Source organism: Fistularia commersonii, chromosome 26, assembly GCF_037954325.1.
Source record: "Fistularia commersonii isolate RoL2024-O1a breed Wild chromosome 26, RoL_Fcom_v1.0, whole genome shotgun sequence".
NCBI lineage: Eukaryota > Metazoa > Chordata > Actinopteri > Syngnathiformes > Fistulariidae > Fistularia > Fistularia commersonii.
In genome coordinates this window covers 7230505-7246586 of record NC_141309.1, presented here as the reverse complement: position 1 = coordinate 7246586, position 16082 = coordinate 7230505, and the positions used below count along the sequence as shown (strand labels likewise).

The 16082-nt window shown below is 41.5% G+C and overlaps 1 protein-coding gene across 2 annotated transcripts; it reads left to right on the top strand.

The window, feature by feature from the left end:
• The first annotated feature begins 756 nt into the window (after window positions 1-756).
• Window positions 757-14973, top strand: plekha2 (pleckstrin homology domain containing A2). Of its 2 annotated transcripts, XM_086173959.1 has the most exons (12): window positions 757-895; window positions 2752-2912; window positions 3030-3086; window positions 3260-3308; window positions 3451-3548; window positions 8048-8179; window positions 8338-8427; window positions 8503-8571; window positions 8657-8727; window positions 11619-11682; window positions 12684-12761; window positions 13427-14973. In XM_086173959.1, exons 2-12 carry the CDS (start codon window positions 2772-2774, stop codon window positions 13871-13873), a joined length of 1296 nt encoding a protein of 431 aa, XP_086030085.1. In that variant the 5' UTR covers window positions 757-895; window positions 2752-2771; the 3' UTR covers window positions 13874-14973. The 2 variants fall into 2 exon arrangements, with proteins under 2 accessions (XP_086030085.1, XP_086030084.1); XM_086173958.1 differs by lacking the exon at window positions 757-895 and having other exon boundaries at window positions 2641-2912.
• Window positions 14974-16082: the final 1109 nt, after the last annotated feature.

Below are 16082 nucleotides of genomic sequence, written 5' to 3'. Positions count from 1 at the left end.
CAAACGCTACTTAAATTATACACAAATTTTACTTGTTCGTGTTCCACTGTCTTACTTTGCGCACTTTTAGGGTAACACCAAACCCTTTTCTGTTCCCTCGTGTCTAAGATTACCAGTCTTAGTCACCGATGCATGTTGAGATTTAGAGCCATGTTTGTTTGTTCATGTTTTATAAGTTAAATAAAGTTGAGGGAAGGGGAAGGAGGTGTAATTTTATGTTTAGCCAAAGTCTTCATAGGCAAAAACAAAATATGCAAAAATGTCCCCCAAATTTTACTGTGTTAAAAAAGGAACATTTTTAAACCCCCCCCCCCAAAAAAAAAATGATTAATATTCCATTAGCTTTAATAAGCTTAATATATATTGTGCTCCCACTTGGATTAAAAAAAAAAATTGCTACTTTAATCATACACAATTTTTACTTGTTCCTGCTCCACTCTGTCTTACTTTGCGCACTTCTAAGGTAACACCAAACCCTTTTCTGTTCCCTTTAAGATTACTAGTCTTAGTCACCGATGCATGTTTAGATTTACAGCCATGTTTGTTTGTTCACGAGTTGTAAGTTAAATAAAGTTGGGGGGAGGGGAAAAAGGAGGAAGAAGAGGAGGAGGAGGAGGAGGAGGACCCGGCAGGAGCGCATAGATCACATCCGGGGCTGGTTTATTCAAATACCCAAACATCCAACCCGGAAAATAAGACGACTTTGCCATTATCGGATCACATAAATAAACGGAATACCTCCACGGCCTCCGGACCTCTTCAAACTTGAAGTTTTTGTTTGTTTGTTTGTTTTGTTTTTAGTTGTATTTTTCTTCCACCATGCGCGCCGAAGCCGAGTGTCTCCTGCGGGCCCGGTAGCGGAGCGAAGCTGGGCGCTGCTTTGTGGCGCACACGGGTAAGTTCGTGCGTGTGTGCGTGCATGTGCGACTCTCTCTCTCTCTTTCTATACACATATGTATGTATATACATATATATATATGTGTGTGTTTGTGTTTGTGTGTGTGTGGCCGTGCACGGTAGGTGTGGCGGGCCCGCGGAGGATCCGATCCGCCGTCGGATCCGGTGCCTCTCGGTGGCCGCGCACGTCGATCCGTGCGGGTCCACAGGTGCTGGCAGGCGATTCCGAACTTTAATTTTTTTTTAAAAAAAAAAAAAGGAAATTAAAAATAAGTTTCATTTGCGTGACCGCGATCACGTTGCACGCGTAACGCCCTGGCGTGGGGGGCGGAGGAGGGGGGGGCTGTCAAGTGTTACTAACTTGTCACGCAACGACAGAGAGAGAGAGAGAGAGAGAGACTGCAAAGAAATGTCTTCCCTCCTTCTCACACGCACGGATCTGAGTTGAAAGTTTGCTTCTGGGGAAGTTTTTTTCTGAAGCCCTGCATGGATTAGTAATCGATTGATTGATGGATGGATGGATCTATGGATTGATATCTGCTGGCTGACGCTCCGGCTGCTGTGCCAAAGCGCACATCCGGTCTTGGACTCTAGATCCGCAGAAGAAACAGGTGGAACATGTTTCTTTCCACCTCCTCTTCCTTCTCCTCCTCCTCCTTCCCCCCCGACAAGTGAGGCCTCCTCGGATCTCCTGAAGATCCTGGTTCTCCTCCAGGCGAGGAGCAGCAAGGCCACGTTTCCTTGAAGCTCCTCCGAGCGGAAAAGGTCCGACCGGACCGGCACGGCGAGCCGGGGAAGGTTTCACCGCACCTTCATGGATGCGGGGAAGACAATGACACAGGCCGTCTGTGTGTGTGTGTGTGGGTGTGTGTGTACGCGTGTGTATTATCATGTGACCTCGGTGACCTCATTTTCAGTTAACTATACTGTCAAGACCCAAGTTTTTAGGAGGTCCTCTGCGCAAGTTTGTGTCGTTGACCTACTTTTATCCCATCAGCACTCACTTACACACACAAACACACACACACACACACGCATCTCAAGCGTTTTCCTCCACCCACACCGTGACATTCCTCATCACCTGGTGGATGGCGTGCATGTTCTCAAGAGAAACGTGCTCCATGGCGATCACTGTTTTTATTTCACAGAACTATGATTCTTCTCTTCATCCTTATTTAAAAAAAAAAACAAAAAAACAACCTTGTCAGCTGAGTTTTGAGTTATACCTGTAACCCTGAGTGGACGGGGTTTTTATTTTTATAACCCCCTGACCTCCCACTGCACCGGAGGTCTTTTTTTTTTTTCTTTTTTTTTTTTTTTTTACCCTCCTCCCCTGCCCACCCTTGAAAAACTCCGAAAGTATTTTAGCCGTTCCCGTCTTGAGGAGAACGTTTTATAAACGCTTGCGTCTCGACGCGCGTCCCAGAGGAGTCAGCCGGTCAGCCGCTGCGGGTGATTCACATGCATGGCATCATCTTAATGAACAAATCTCACCAGCGCTCCCCCCCCCCCCCCCCCCCCCCCCCCGCTTCTTTTCGGGCCAGCGGAAATGTGCGTGTGTGTGCAGATCTTGAACGCAGTCTGTAATTTTTGGCTGCGGCGGAGAGCCTCGGCTCAGCCTCGGGCTTCGGGTGGGTTTGCTGATCGGTCTGAATCACGTCACATGAAAAACTGCTGAGTGCGATCGCGTCTTTTTCTCGGGGGGGGGGGGAGCGCCGAAAAAGATGGCCCGTCCTCCGCATCTGCACGTGTCTGGCTTTTTTTTTTTTTTTTTTTTTTTTTTTGTTCCATCCGTCTCTCTCCCTCCATTTTACTCGAACCCCCTCCGCCTCCACCCCTTTTTTTTTTCTCCAGTGATATGTGAAAGCGGCAGCATGCCGTACGTGGACCGGCTCAACCGCGTGTGCGGCTTCCTGGACATCGAGGAGAAGGAGAACAGCTGTCGCTTCCAGAGGCGATACTTCATCCTGGACACGCAGGGGAACGCTTTGCTGTGGTACATGGACAACCCTCAGGTGCTCGCGCTTGCACAAACAATCAGAGAGGACGTGGAACTGATCAATAGAGGTGATGCAACCTTGGACTCTGTGCCGATGATAAGTCTGTGTGTTTTTTGTGTCATTTCCCGGCAGAACCTGCCCAGCGGAGCCAGTTTCGTCGGGAGCCTGAGACTGACATATATCTCCAAGGTAACGCTCCCCGGTCGACGCCGACTTCCTCGGTTGTGGCCGATGGCTCCGCGCAACTTTTCCAGATGTCAGCGCGCTCACCGGAAATAATGATATGTGGCTTCGCCGGCGCCGGCGGAGCCGACAGCTCCTCCTCTTGGAAACATCTTCTTCTTCTTTTCTTTCCCTCGCAGGTAAACGAAGCAACAGCGAAGCAAAAGCCCAAGACGGAGTTCTGCTTTGGTGAGTGTTTTTGGAGACAGTGAGTCATTTTTCTGCAGAAGCACGGAGCGGCAAAACGACTTTTCAAACACATGTGATTTAAAATCACACAAGGGTGTTATTGTGGGTCGCCATGGTGACCGATATCGATCTATTTCTGCAGTCATCAACGCCGTGTCCCGGAGGTACTTCCTCCAAGCCAACGATGCAACGGACATGAGGGACTGGGTTGCAGCTCTCAACCAAGCCAGCAAGATTACGGTGAGTGCATACACACACACACAGACATGGACACACACACTCACACACTTGAACGACAGCTGTTGAACTTGTGAAAGCACTCCTATATAATTGACCAGGGAAACCATGAACGTGCAAGATTGTTACACAGATAGAGGACTTGCGTCACATTAACTGAGGTGTCAAAATGCAACTGCGTGTGTCTGTGTGTGTGTGTGTGTGCGTGCACGTGCTCACATTTTCACCACACACTGATGTGGGTACTGCTAGACGGGAGGGGCGTGGAAACCGGTGACATCCAGATGGTTCAAGAAGTTGTTCTCCTTCTTTCACCTGCATGCTGACACAGGAAGCAGTGCTACACACTCGCTTTCACTTCCCTTTTAGCTGTCGGTGTGACACCGCTCTCTTTCTCTTTTTGTCACCTCTTCTCGGTTCCCAAGTAAATGTGATGTAGAGGCAGAATTTTTTTTATTTTTATTCGGAATTAATAACTTAGTGTAAGTGTGTTTTTTTTTTTCCTGCTCTTTTTGGGTTGACATGAATGCACAACATTATATCACTCAATAAGCAACGCAAGTAAATATTAAAATATTGAAATGATTAAATATTAAAAGTATAAAATACTGAAGTATTAAAATAAAAAATTACAAAGTATCACAAGTGCAAGCACTTCATGTGTCCACATTAGGGGTTTCCTTGATGATATAGGTTTCCCATGTCAATCAACTCAATCAACTGAGCAGCATTTAAATACTGTTGTGCAAAAATATTTTATTCACATGACTCCGTCAAATAGTGTGCAACAACCAAAGTTTTAATTCAGTATGACAGAGATGCCCCCGAGATGTCGGATTACAAAACCAGCAATGTCAGAAGTGCAGGGGCGGTTTGTTCAGAAGGGCCATCTGGGCGGCGCACCACCAAAGGATGGGAGAAGGGGGAATTTTTTGAAAATTCTACCGCTGTTTACAGCAGACCGTCGCGGCTGCCTCTGAATTTAACGTCCGATCAGCGTGCAGCAGTGCTGCTACTGGGGAACTGCCCCTTTTTGGCCGATTTTTTTATTTATTTTTTTATTTTTTTTTTTTTCAAATTTTATTTTTTTTTTAAATTCATTTTTTAAAATTTTTATTTATTTATTTATCTAGTTATTTATTTATTTATTTATCTAGTTATTTATTTATTTTTTTATTTGTTTGTTTGTTTGTTTATTTATTTATTTTCTCGCCGCTGCAAAAGTTAAAATGTCTGGTCCCTTGTCCGTTTCAGTAACTTCTGGGTGTTTGGAAGAAGACTGCCTCTGTTTGGTGAACGCTAAAACCTAAAAACAACAAAGAGGCAACCTCGGCGGGCGTTGTTATTCTTAACAACATTTTTCTGCCCCCCCTCCCCAGAAATCGACGTCACGATCCGCTCTCGGCCTGATACGAAGTATCGGCTCTTTCCGTATCGGCCCATTTTTATCGAAAACTCAAGAACCGGGAAACAGCGGAGTGAATTATTGATGCAAAACAGGACCGGGTGGTTTCATGCCGTCTGCTCCAAACGTGGCAGTCTTTTTCCAATCTTCCATGGTGTTTCTGTGCACGGCTGGAGCCTCGGGTTACCATTCCCGATTTATGAGAATGACGCTTGTGGCGTTACAGTGCCCATTTTTTGTTTCTGACGTTTCGCTTAGTGACGTTTGGCCGGCCTTGGTTATAATAAGTGGTTTGTTGCTGGCTTATTACTAGAATGAAGGCTCTTCTCCCGAGTTTCCCTTTTACCCGTCGGATGCCAACATGTGTGCTTTTGTTCAATGTCATGTAAAAGCCCCCCCGCCTCCTCCTTTCCCGTAAGCGACAGTTGTTTTGAACCTCCACAGAACCTTTTGGATGTATTCACAAAGCACCGCGGCTGTTCGGCATCAAGATTTAAGAATAAGACAAATTGAGGGAAGGGAAGTAAGAACCCCCCAGCTCTTGGCCAAGACCTCTCAACATCAATAGCTTGTAACCGTGTGTAACAATGTTTAAATTAAGATGAAATAATACAGATGACCCCCCCCCAGCTAGAGGCGATAAATGAACTATCGTAGGCCTTCGTTTATGTTCCAGAACCAGCCGCGATAAACAAAAATCGGCAACGTAGCGACCATATTTGTCTTTTATTATTTATATTTATTATAAAATTAACTTGGTTGGTATCTTCCTCTGCCGCTTAGGTTTAATGCCAGATGCCCTAGAAGGTGCAGAACGTTTGGGCGTCATAGAATGGGTTGTAATAAATTAAAAACGTTCATGGATAATTCACACAAACACAACATGGCATAGTAACACTATGAGAAGCGATCGCACATCGGTGCGAAATGGACACGGCGAGATGCCGAATGCATGCTATGTGGTGAATGATGCTGAGCCAATCTCAGCCTGAAAATGCTTATTTTACCATTAAAAATAATTTAAAAAATACATTTTATACCTCCAAACCCGGCGAATAGAGAAGAAAATAACATTAGGTAAAAAATTTAAATATCCACGATACAGTGAGACTATGGTATGGCAAGGAGCTACTGTATTAAAAATAATCAAAAGAAAATGCTTATTTTACCATTAAAAATAAAAAAATGGATTTATACCTCCAAACCTGTCAAATAGAGAAAAAAATAACATACGGTAAAAATTTTAAATATCCACAATACAGTGAGACTATGGTATGGCAAGGGACTACTGTATTAAAAATAATCAAAGAAAATTTGAACGCTGTTCACTTTTAAAATGGTGAAAAGAAAGAAAAAAGTATCTGCTTTCATTCATTCATTCTGTATACTGTTCATCCTGTGTTCAAGCCCGTCCCAGCCATCATTTGGTGAGAGGCGAATGATGTAGAGACATGAAAACATTCACTCAATCATTTCCACATTATATGAAACAAACTCTCATTCACGTCATAGAGACACACAACTGTTTACCCTCTCATCCACTCATCATATATTTACTCTCCTAGACACTCACATATCCACTCACTCGGATATCATAAAAGAAACACGCGACCATTCATTCTCTTTTTTGCTTATTCTGCGGAGATAATCATTCACTCATTCATTGACGTGTCATGTTGAGACATAAAACAATTTTTCCCATTTGCACGCTCTAAAAAGACGTACAATAATTCACTCTCATTCCCGTATTATGAGAAGACGAACAACTATTCACCCTTTCATTGACATGTCATACAGAGAAGAATAACCTCTCACCCTGTCATTCATATGTCAAACAGACAAGCAACCATTCGCTCTCTCATTCCCAAATTATAAGGAGACAAACAATAATTAATCCTCGCATTCACTCATCCAGAGATGCAGCCATTCACTCACTTATATGCACATTTTAAAGAGACGTTCAGTTTCTCATTCCCACATTATGAGAAATCATACATCCATTCACCGTGTCATTGACTCATCATATAGACCATTCACTCTCTCATTTGCACATTATAAGGAGACAAACAATCATTCACATGTTGTAAAGACATGCAACCATTTTCATGTCATTCACCCGTTTTAAAAAGACAAAATAAATCACCCTCTCATTTGCACGTTATGAGAAGACATACCATCATTCACCCTCTCATTCACATGTTATATAAACATGCAACCATTCGCTCTTCTGTTCACTCATTATATAGAGACACACACACTTTCGCTCATCAGAAAAGACACATGCAGCAATTCACCCTCTCATTGACGCATCTGGGTAATTTAGGGCGTGAGATGAACGTCTTGCATGTCTTTGGACTGCGGTAGGAAAGCTGAGAGCTCGGAGTGAACCCACACACACACACCCACACACACACACACACACACACGGAATCAAACCAGAGACCTCCTCGCTGTGAGACGGAAGCGCTAACCGCTGCGCCGCACGTCAATTATCCGTTTGTTTCTAGGAATTTGTTTCCAATAGAAGGAACGAGAAAACCGCATTAAACAGAGAAAATGGTCCCAAAAAACTTCAGCATACAAAAGCGGGAACAAATTAAATCTTTCAAGATGTGGCTTTGTTTTTATTCCTATTTTTTTTTTTTGTTAACTATAATCCATTGTAGCCAATCCAGGCCTCTTAAGGTCACACCCCCAGTTTTGTAAATCATCGTAATAATGATCTTCTCAAACCGAAATTTTGGTTTCTCCCAAAAAAAGAGACCCAAATCACTCGACATTCGTCGTCTTTGTCTTTCGCTCTATATTCACTGTTGCTTTACAGAAAAAAATGTTTTCATTTGAATACTCATTCTTATGCTTTGAAAATATCAGAAAAACTGCATAAAGATATTTTATTTGTTTTGATTTACTGGCTGAAAACAAGTCACGGTTTGCCGGCGTCAGCTTTAAAGCAGGTTTCCCATTTTGTTTTAAAAAGGTCAACAAAATCTTAAAAGAGATTGACCTAAATTTTTATTTTTGAGTCCAAATTGTCCTTTTTTTTTTTTTTTTTTTTTTTTTTTTGGAATAATCCCTTATTCTGCTTTGCTGACAGGTTCCCAAGTCTGGCCCAGCGCCGCCAAGGTTGGACGTTGCCAAGGTGATCAGCGACATCCACGGCGTGCGGAAGCAGCAGGCGTACAAGACGGAGATCATCGGCGGCGTGGTCGTGCAGACTCTCATCCAGGTAAATAAAAAGGGCGGGCTGGCAAAATCGTCACGGCCACGCCTCTGACGTCAATTTTTTTATAGTAGCGTGTAAAAATCTGTTTACTCTAATATATATTCAGCACCGTTGTTATGTTGGCGATCGCGAATAAAGATAAATTCGATGCAACATCGCAGAATGAAGCCGAGGAGACGGAGGGCAGAGAGAGGAAGGGGGTCAGGCCGGGCACGCTCAGGTCCGGATATTGCGTCAAACAGGGGATTCTGGTGAGTATCGAGCCGAACCGACCGGGTTTTTGAATCCGAGAGCCGCCCTGATGTCGGAAAATACGCTCGTTCCAGAGGAAAAGCTGGAAGAGGCGTTTTTTCACCCTCGACGACAGCGCGGTCAGTTACTACAAATCCGAGACGGTAAGAGGATATTCCTCCGAATTTTTTTCTTCGGCTTTTTTTTTCTGCAACTCTTTGTATCTGAACACTTGCTCACGGGTTTCAGGAGAAGGAACCTCTGCGAGCTATTCCTCTCCGGGAGATCCAGAAGGTCCACGAGTGTCTCGTCAAGTCGGGGTGAGTGGATATGACCGCAGACATGCGCGCAAGCACGTTATTTGGTCAACGGGGAGATGATATTTAAGAAATATGCATCATAGACAAACCTTTATCCTCATGAGGCAGGTTGAATCAACTTTCATTGTGATAAAAACTCAAATAACAATACATCACGCCACACTGACTCAAGTTGGGCACTATATCAAAGTATGTTCTATATCACGGGTGGGCAATTATTTTGGCTGGCTATTTAATTTTTATGCGTTGGCTAATTAGGTGTCATGTGAATTGAAGAAAATGAAAATTGCAATTTAAATATTTGAATGTTTTGGCATTTTATTTCAACTTTAAAATCATTAATGATCATATAAATATATTAACATTATTTTGAATGTAATTATTCATACAAAATCAAAAAAAAGGAAAAAATGTATTCAATTCAGTACTGATTGATAATACTTGTTCAAATATTCAAAGAAAATTGTTTGGCGGGCGGGATAAAAAATGCAAAACAGGCTTGATGTGACCCATGTGCTGTGAAATGCCCACGTCTGTTTTGTATGGTCTGGACATATACAAATTCTAACCCCAAATTCTTATTATAACGGTATTTTCACATCTGAATAGTTACAAAATGTTCTAAAGTCAATCTGGAAAGAAAAAAATATATGGGAAAAATTAATATTAAATTAATTTAATTTAAATGTGATGCTGCAGTTCATACATATATATTTGCCACAGTGCAAAATCTATTCCACATGTAAATGTTATAATTACATTTATTGTTACAAATAAATGTATCTTCAGTTTAACATGGGCATTAAATTTCTTTAAAGTTGCACTACAAGGGGCATTAAAAAGCATTAAATTAGATTTGCTGATACATGCAGAAACCCAGTATAATGCTATTTTCACCATTTAGGATATGCTCCTCAATCAAGCTGGGGGAAAAAACAATATGGAAAAAATTAATATTAAATTAATTTAATTTACCGGCCCCAATTTGTCACAAGTGATGCTAAAAATACAAAAGGACGAACAACTGAAATTAATTTAATTAATTGTAAATACGTGTTCTGCTGAGCTTCACTATGTATGAGGAGATTTAATGGTAATAGTTATTCAGAATATCCGCGGGTCATGAAAACACATTAAGTCATTGAAGACTTGCAAACATTAAGACCTTTAATAACATTAAAAAGCATTAAATGCAATGTCTGGAGGCAATTAATTGACATTTATTTTTAGTTAATATGTACATATCTGCCACTGTGCGACATCTTTTCAAGATGTAAATGATTATTTTGACATTGATATGACATTATTATAAATAAAGGTATCTGCAGTTCAACATGGGCGGTAAATTTTTTTTAGCGGCATTAAAAAGCATTAAATTACATTAGCCAATACATGCAGAAACCCAGTATAATGCTATTTTCACATTTAAGTCTGGCCACGAATTATTAGAAAACGCTCGTAATACCTTCTAGGGAAAAAAAAGCAGTATGGAATAAAATGAATACTAAATTCATTTTATTTACAATCACAGATAAAGTGATGTTAAAGAATGCAAAAGGTTATAGATGAGCATTTGAAATTAATTAATTTAATTTATTAAATAGTCTGAATAGATTAAATGGTAATAGTTATTCACGGTTCCTAGGGATCATTAAAACACTTTAAAAATCTCTGAATATATTTCACAAAAATTAAGGTCTTAACTAGCATTAAGACACATTAAACTCAAAGTCTTGAGCTTTTAAAAATTTTAAAACACTTGATGGGGGAAAAAAACATTGTAACTCGAAATTTATTTTGATTAGGTTATATATATATATTGAATGGGTTTGAGCAGTTTTGAGCTTATTTGGCTATTATGGCAGGTGTTCCGGCAATGCACAAAAACCCAACACCAGAGTAGGAGCAAAAAGGAAACAAACTAAGAATATACAGTAATTATCATACACAAAGTTAAATCCATGTGATTCTTTAATTCATATATACATATTCACTGCTTGAAATCTATTCCAGATGTAAATGATTGATATTATTACAAATAAAAGTATATGCAGTTGGATATGGGCATTCAATTTGTTTAAAATTGCATTAAAAAGCATTAAATTAAAAAAGCCGATACATGCAGAAACCCTGTATAATGCTTTTTTCACATTTTAGGAAATGCTCTTAAGTCAGTCTGGTAAAAATCAATATGGAAATAATTAATATTAAATTAATTTAATTATGATGATTGTGTAGGTTGTATGTCCTCTGTACGAAATCGATCCCAGATGTAAATGATTGACGTTATTATAAATAAACGTATCTGCAGTTGGGTGGCTTAAATAAGTTTTAAATGATATTAGCGGATACATGCAGAAACCCCGTACAATGCCATTTTCATATTTAATTCTTGTTTTCCCCGAATCATTAGAAAATGCTCTCAAGTCAATCTGGAAGAAAAATATGGGAAAAAAATTGATAATAATTTTATTTAATTTACAGTCACAGATGAGATGATGTTAAAAACACAAATAATTAAAGACAAGCTGCAGAAATCAATTTAACTAATAGTATGTACATGTCCTGCTGAGGTTAGCCAATGTGTACGATTAGATTTAATGGTAAGTTACTAACCCATAGCTGGCTAGTTAGTAGGTCAGCAGTACATTTTGGTCATGATAAATACTTTCCAGTGTACAGGCACACAAATATAGAGGTTATTTACCTCTACATTTGTTGTGAAACTTTAAGTGTAGGTGGTTCCTGTGGCACTTTTTCCGTTTCATGATTCTGCTGGTGTTGTTCTGCAATTCAGCCGTGTGAACCTCCAATGTTTCGCCCCCTCAGTTTGTACACAATCTATATATTCTTTTTAAGTGGGTAATAATCTGACATCTGTTTCCCCTCAGTGATCTTCTGCTGAGGGACAACCTGTTTGAGATCATTACAAGCTCCAGAACCTTCTACATACAGGTACAAGTGCATTCATTGTGTTTTTCTTTTAAACACCAGCAGGTGTGACTTTTATTTTATTTTCTTTTAAATCCCTTGGGTTGTTTTGAGCTGTTTTTGTTATTTTAAATGCTCTGCTGCTGAAGTGTGACACAAACAACCCCCCTTTTCAAGATGCATGAGAAGTCTGTTTTTGTGAAATGGGTGTAGAGTTCTGTTACCATGACGATAAAAACATCCTGCCCCCCCCCCTCCGGGATGACAGCTGACTTTTGGGCCAGGGGGTTGCATCAAATTGGAAGTGCTCGGGGAAAGAAAGCAAGGGCGAGGTCGAGCATTTCTTTATTTTAATAAAAACAATAATAAAAAAGAAATCAGGATTGAAACTTTTTTTTTTTTAAACAAAAAGAAAAAAGGGAAATTTGATATTAGATGTAAAATCCAATGCCCGCGTCCATCTACTGGCCGTTGCTCTGGGGTGTCCTTGAACATTTTGTAATACAATGATTAACTGATCCTCTTCCTGTCCAATATTACATCATGTATTACCTATCTGGCAGTATCTTTAATTTTTCTGTTATTTCCTCGCGGATACATTTATTTTCTAATTATACTCACTCTCCTTAGCTGGATATATGACATGGTTGCCTCTGTTTCCATCTTGCTCATCGTTTTATAACCGCATCCTCTTTATTTATGCCCTGTACAATACAACAAGCGAAACAGTATCTTTTTTATTTTATTTTATTTTATTCTTTTTTACCCCAAGTGCAGTACTCCTTTTAAAGACTACAGTTGTAAATGTATTTATTTCTACCCCTTTTTTTTTCAAATTGCATTTGTGATAAGTAATGCATGTTTTTTCTTTTTTTTCTTTTTGTTAAAATAAATTCAAGTCACGCAAGTCGGTCTGTTTAATATTTCAGTGTCCTCGTTAAAATCACACAGAATAGATGACTGATAATGTGAAGTTTAATCTGAAACGAAGGGCTGACAGTCGGACCGGCATCTTCTCTCTGCAGACAGACTCTCCAGAGGAGATGCATGGCTGGATCAGAGACATTAAGATGAAGATCCAGGATTTCAGAGGTCCCGAAAAGGTTAGGATTTACACTATACCCTTGTTTTTCGGCGGGGTTACGTTCCAAAAAGAACCCGTGATAGGCAAAATCCGTGAAGTAGAAACCTTTATTTTTTTTTACAATTATTATACAATTAAATACTCTGTTATACATTGCTGCTGTCGTCCTTATGTTTTTTTCTTCCCGTCTTTATGGAACGAACGGAAGAGTCATTAATTCCGTACTGCCGACTGACAGCTCATAGCTTTTACCTTCCCTTAGCATGTCCAGAAGTTTAACTTTATCTGCAATAGATAGCGTCTTCCGCTGCCTTTTGGGCCCTGCCCCAGATGCTTTTGTCGGTCCAGGGCGTTTTATCAACATTATGGGTTTTAGAGAAACTCACAATTGCAAGGGAATTTGCACGTACGTAATGTAAATTTGGCAAGCTTTGTAACGTGCGTGTACATATTCAACTGCAACGTTATTGACACACAGGTAGAGAGGAAGCGTAGTGACTTTTTAGCCAATCAGAATGCAGAACACAATGCACGATGCAAATCTGTGAAGTAGCGAAACCGTGAAAAGTAAAGCGCGTTATAGCGAGGGATCACTGTAAAATAAAGTATCTTTTCCATGTGCTTGTTTTCACCTGGACGCGCGTCGGCTCCTCCTGACGCAGTACTTTTCTGGTCTCTCCGCAGGGATTACCGTTTAAGCGATCGTCCCCTCACTATCGAAGTCACAATGCCTTTTCTTCCTGTCGGGGTCAGCAGAGCGATGAGAAGCGACCTCCCCTTATCAAATCCTGCTCCGTGGCCCCGGGCTGGCAGCCGTGGACCCCCGTCCCCCCGGCCGAGCCCGCTATCCTGGACGCCGAGGACGAGGACAGCGTTTTCGGCCCAGCCCCGACCCTGCCTTCGCTCTCCTCCTCGCCTTCCTCCTCCACTTCCTCCTCTTCTAACTCGCTCTCCACTCCAACCCATTGCCCCGGTGTCCCGTCAGGCGGCGGCGGCGGACTCGGGATTCTCACAGCATCCGGGGATGTGGCGTGCGGACGCCGGAGGCACCGCTCGCAGCCTCAGCCTCACACGGCATGCGGCTTCCCCTTTAGCCTGGATGATGACGGTATCCGCACGACGGACGTCTAAGTCCTGCGTGGAGCGATGCGGTTGGCGCCTGCTTTAAACCAAAAACAAAAAAACAAAACAAAAAAAAAAAACATGAATGTGACTGGTAACCATGGTATTCCCGAGATAATGAAGTGACTGATTATCTGCCTCAATGCGGAGACTGGCGTTTTGGCGCCCCCTGCTGACGTGGTGGCAGAAGTGCAGCGCACTAATGAAAGTCGCGCACGGCGGAGCGCTCTGTGGCGCAAATTCCTCTTGAAAAAAAACTTGAATAATCTCGTCGTTGATCGTCCTCCAGTTTTTTGGCACATGTTACCATTCTGTTGCACTTCACTTCCGTCAAACGTGCGTCTCCGATCGAAAAACACCCTCTTCTAGAAGTACTCGCAGACACGTACTCAAAGGCATTTGATCACCGTCGTTTTATTGTTTATATTAGAAAAAAAAAAAGTTTTGCCCCTTAAATATCCAGTAATCCCAGAGCCCGACTTCAGTAACATCTAACAAGCATTTCAAGTCCTCAAACTAATCCGGTGGAAGGATTAAGAAGTACTCACAATGGAAAAAAAACGAAAAAAGGTACATGTTCTCTCAGACGCGCAGCTGTTTGGTGCATTCACCGGTACACAGAGGGAGAATACTCGACGGGTCTGTGTGCAGTTTTTGTTTTTTTAAGAAGGATGATGTTGGCTTGGAAATAAGCTGTGACACCAGAAATAATCCAGCAGATTTTCTTATTATTTTTTAATGGTACTTATTGAAGAGATTACTGTTGATCAGCTGCTTCGAGGGTTCGAAATGTGAATTTCTCCCCGCAGCCGTGCGTAGGAAAACTGTGCCACCACTTCTGGTAATTAAATTATAATTCAGCACTTTTCTTTCTCTTTTATTTTTTTAGGCTTTTTTTTTTTAATTGCCACGGATTTGTGAGGCGTTTCAGACCTTTTTTACTCAAGAGTAAAAAAAAACAAAACAATACAATTCACCCGCGCTTCTCTCCCGATTCACCTCGAGATCTCGTCGATATCACACTATGTTTTCTGTTTCTCAGATTTGCGTGCACTCGCCTGCCTGTGCATACTGTCCATCTAACTTCTTTTATATTAAACGAGGCTTTCTAAGTGTGTCCCCTATTTTTTTTTTAATCATTTATTTCAATTTTGGTCAAGTCTGAAATTCAGTTAGTTCAGTGGGTTTTTGCGCCCCCTGGTGGACAGTGGTGGTGATGCATGATTGGTCGCTTGAAGGTGGAATTTTCTCACTGCTTTTTTTTTTTTTAAAACAGCAAAAATGACCAGTGTGCAGAGACCAATGGAACTGCCCTTTAACGTGTGCACATTAAGCATGCACACACACACATTTCTAACCATCTGATGGCCGGGGGTTGTGATAAGTGAAGTGTTTCACACGTCCAGAGAAAGCGTCCCATTAGGTAAAACGCCTGCAACTCCGTCCTGACCTTTTGTCTGCGTCCCGTGCAGCTGCCTGGCCGCAGGACCGGCCAGAATAAAATGTCTTTTTGTACAACAGTTTAAACTGTCAGTAGGTTAAAAAAAAAAAAGGCCCCTGCGTGCCTGTGAAATGTCAGCTGCGTTGAAATGAGTTTTCAGTCTGTTAAAGACAGCTCCTCCAGGTACTGGGGGAAAATCCAAGCAGAAACGTGGCTGGGAAAGGAGAAAAAAAAAAGGTGGTGGCGGGGTAAGGACCCAGTTTCCATTATTCTATTTTTTTTAAATGTGTGGGAGGAGATTGTGCGTGAAGAACAAGAAGCCCCGCTTTGACCTTTAGGGGAGAATCTAACACTCGTCTGAAGCTGCTAGAGAGGAAGTTGCTTTTTTTTTTTTTCTTTCTTTTCTATATCGTTTCTTAGAAACACTAAAAACACACCAGGGCGAGATACTTCAAACTCGAGTGGCCCAGGCGAAGCCTCCGAGGTCAAATTTCTTGTCTCCACAGTAAAGGTCACTTGGCACTTGAGTTTGACGCCTGTGAGTGGCGGGTATCTCTGAGGGCAGGCGCAAATGTTAATGTTCCCACATGAATAACTCTCTCTCGCTCTCTCTCTCTTACACTTGATGATTTTAAATCATCACGCCGTGCCAGATAGATGGGGCTTTCATGCCGGCACGCCAGCTAGGTAATAACGCTGTTACGCACGTGTTATAAAGCAACGGCTCTGTTTGTGCCTGTCTTTTGGACTTTTGTCACAAGTACGTCTTTTGTCCTC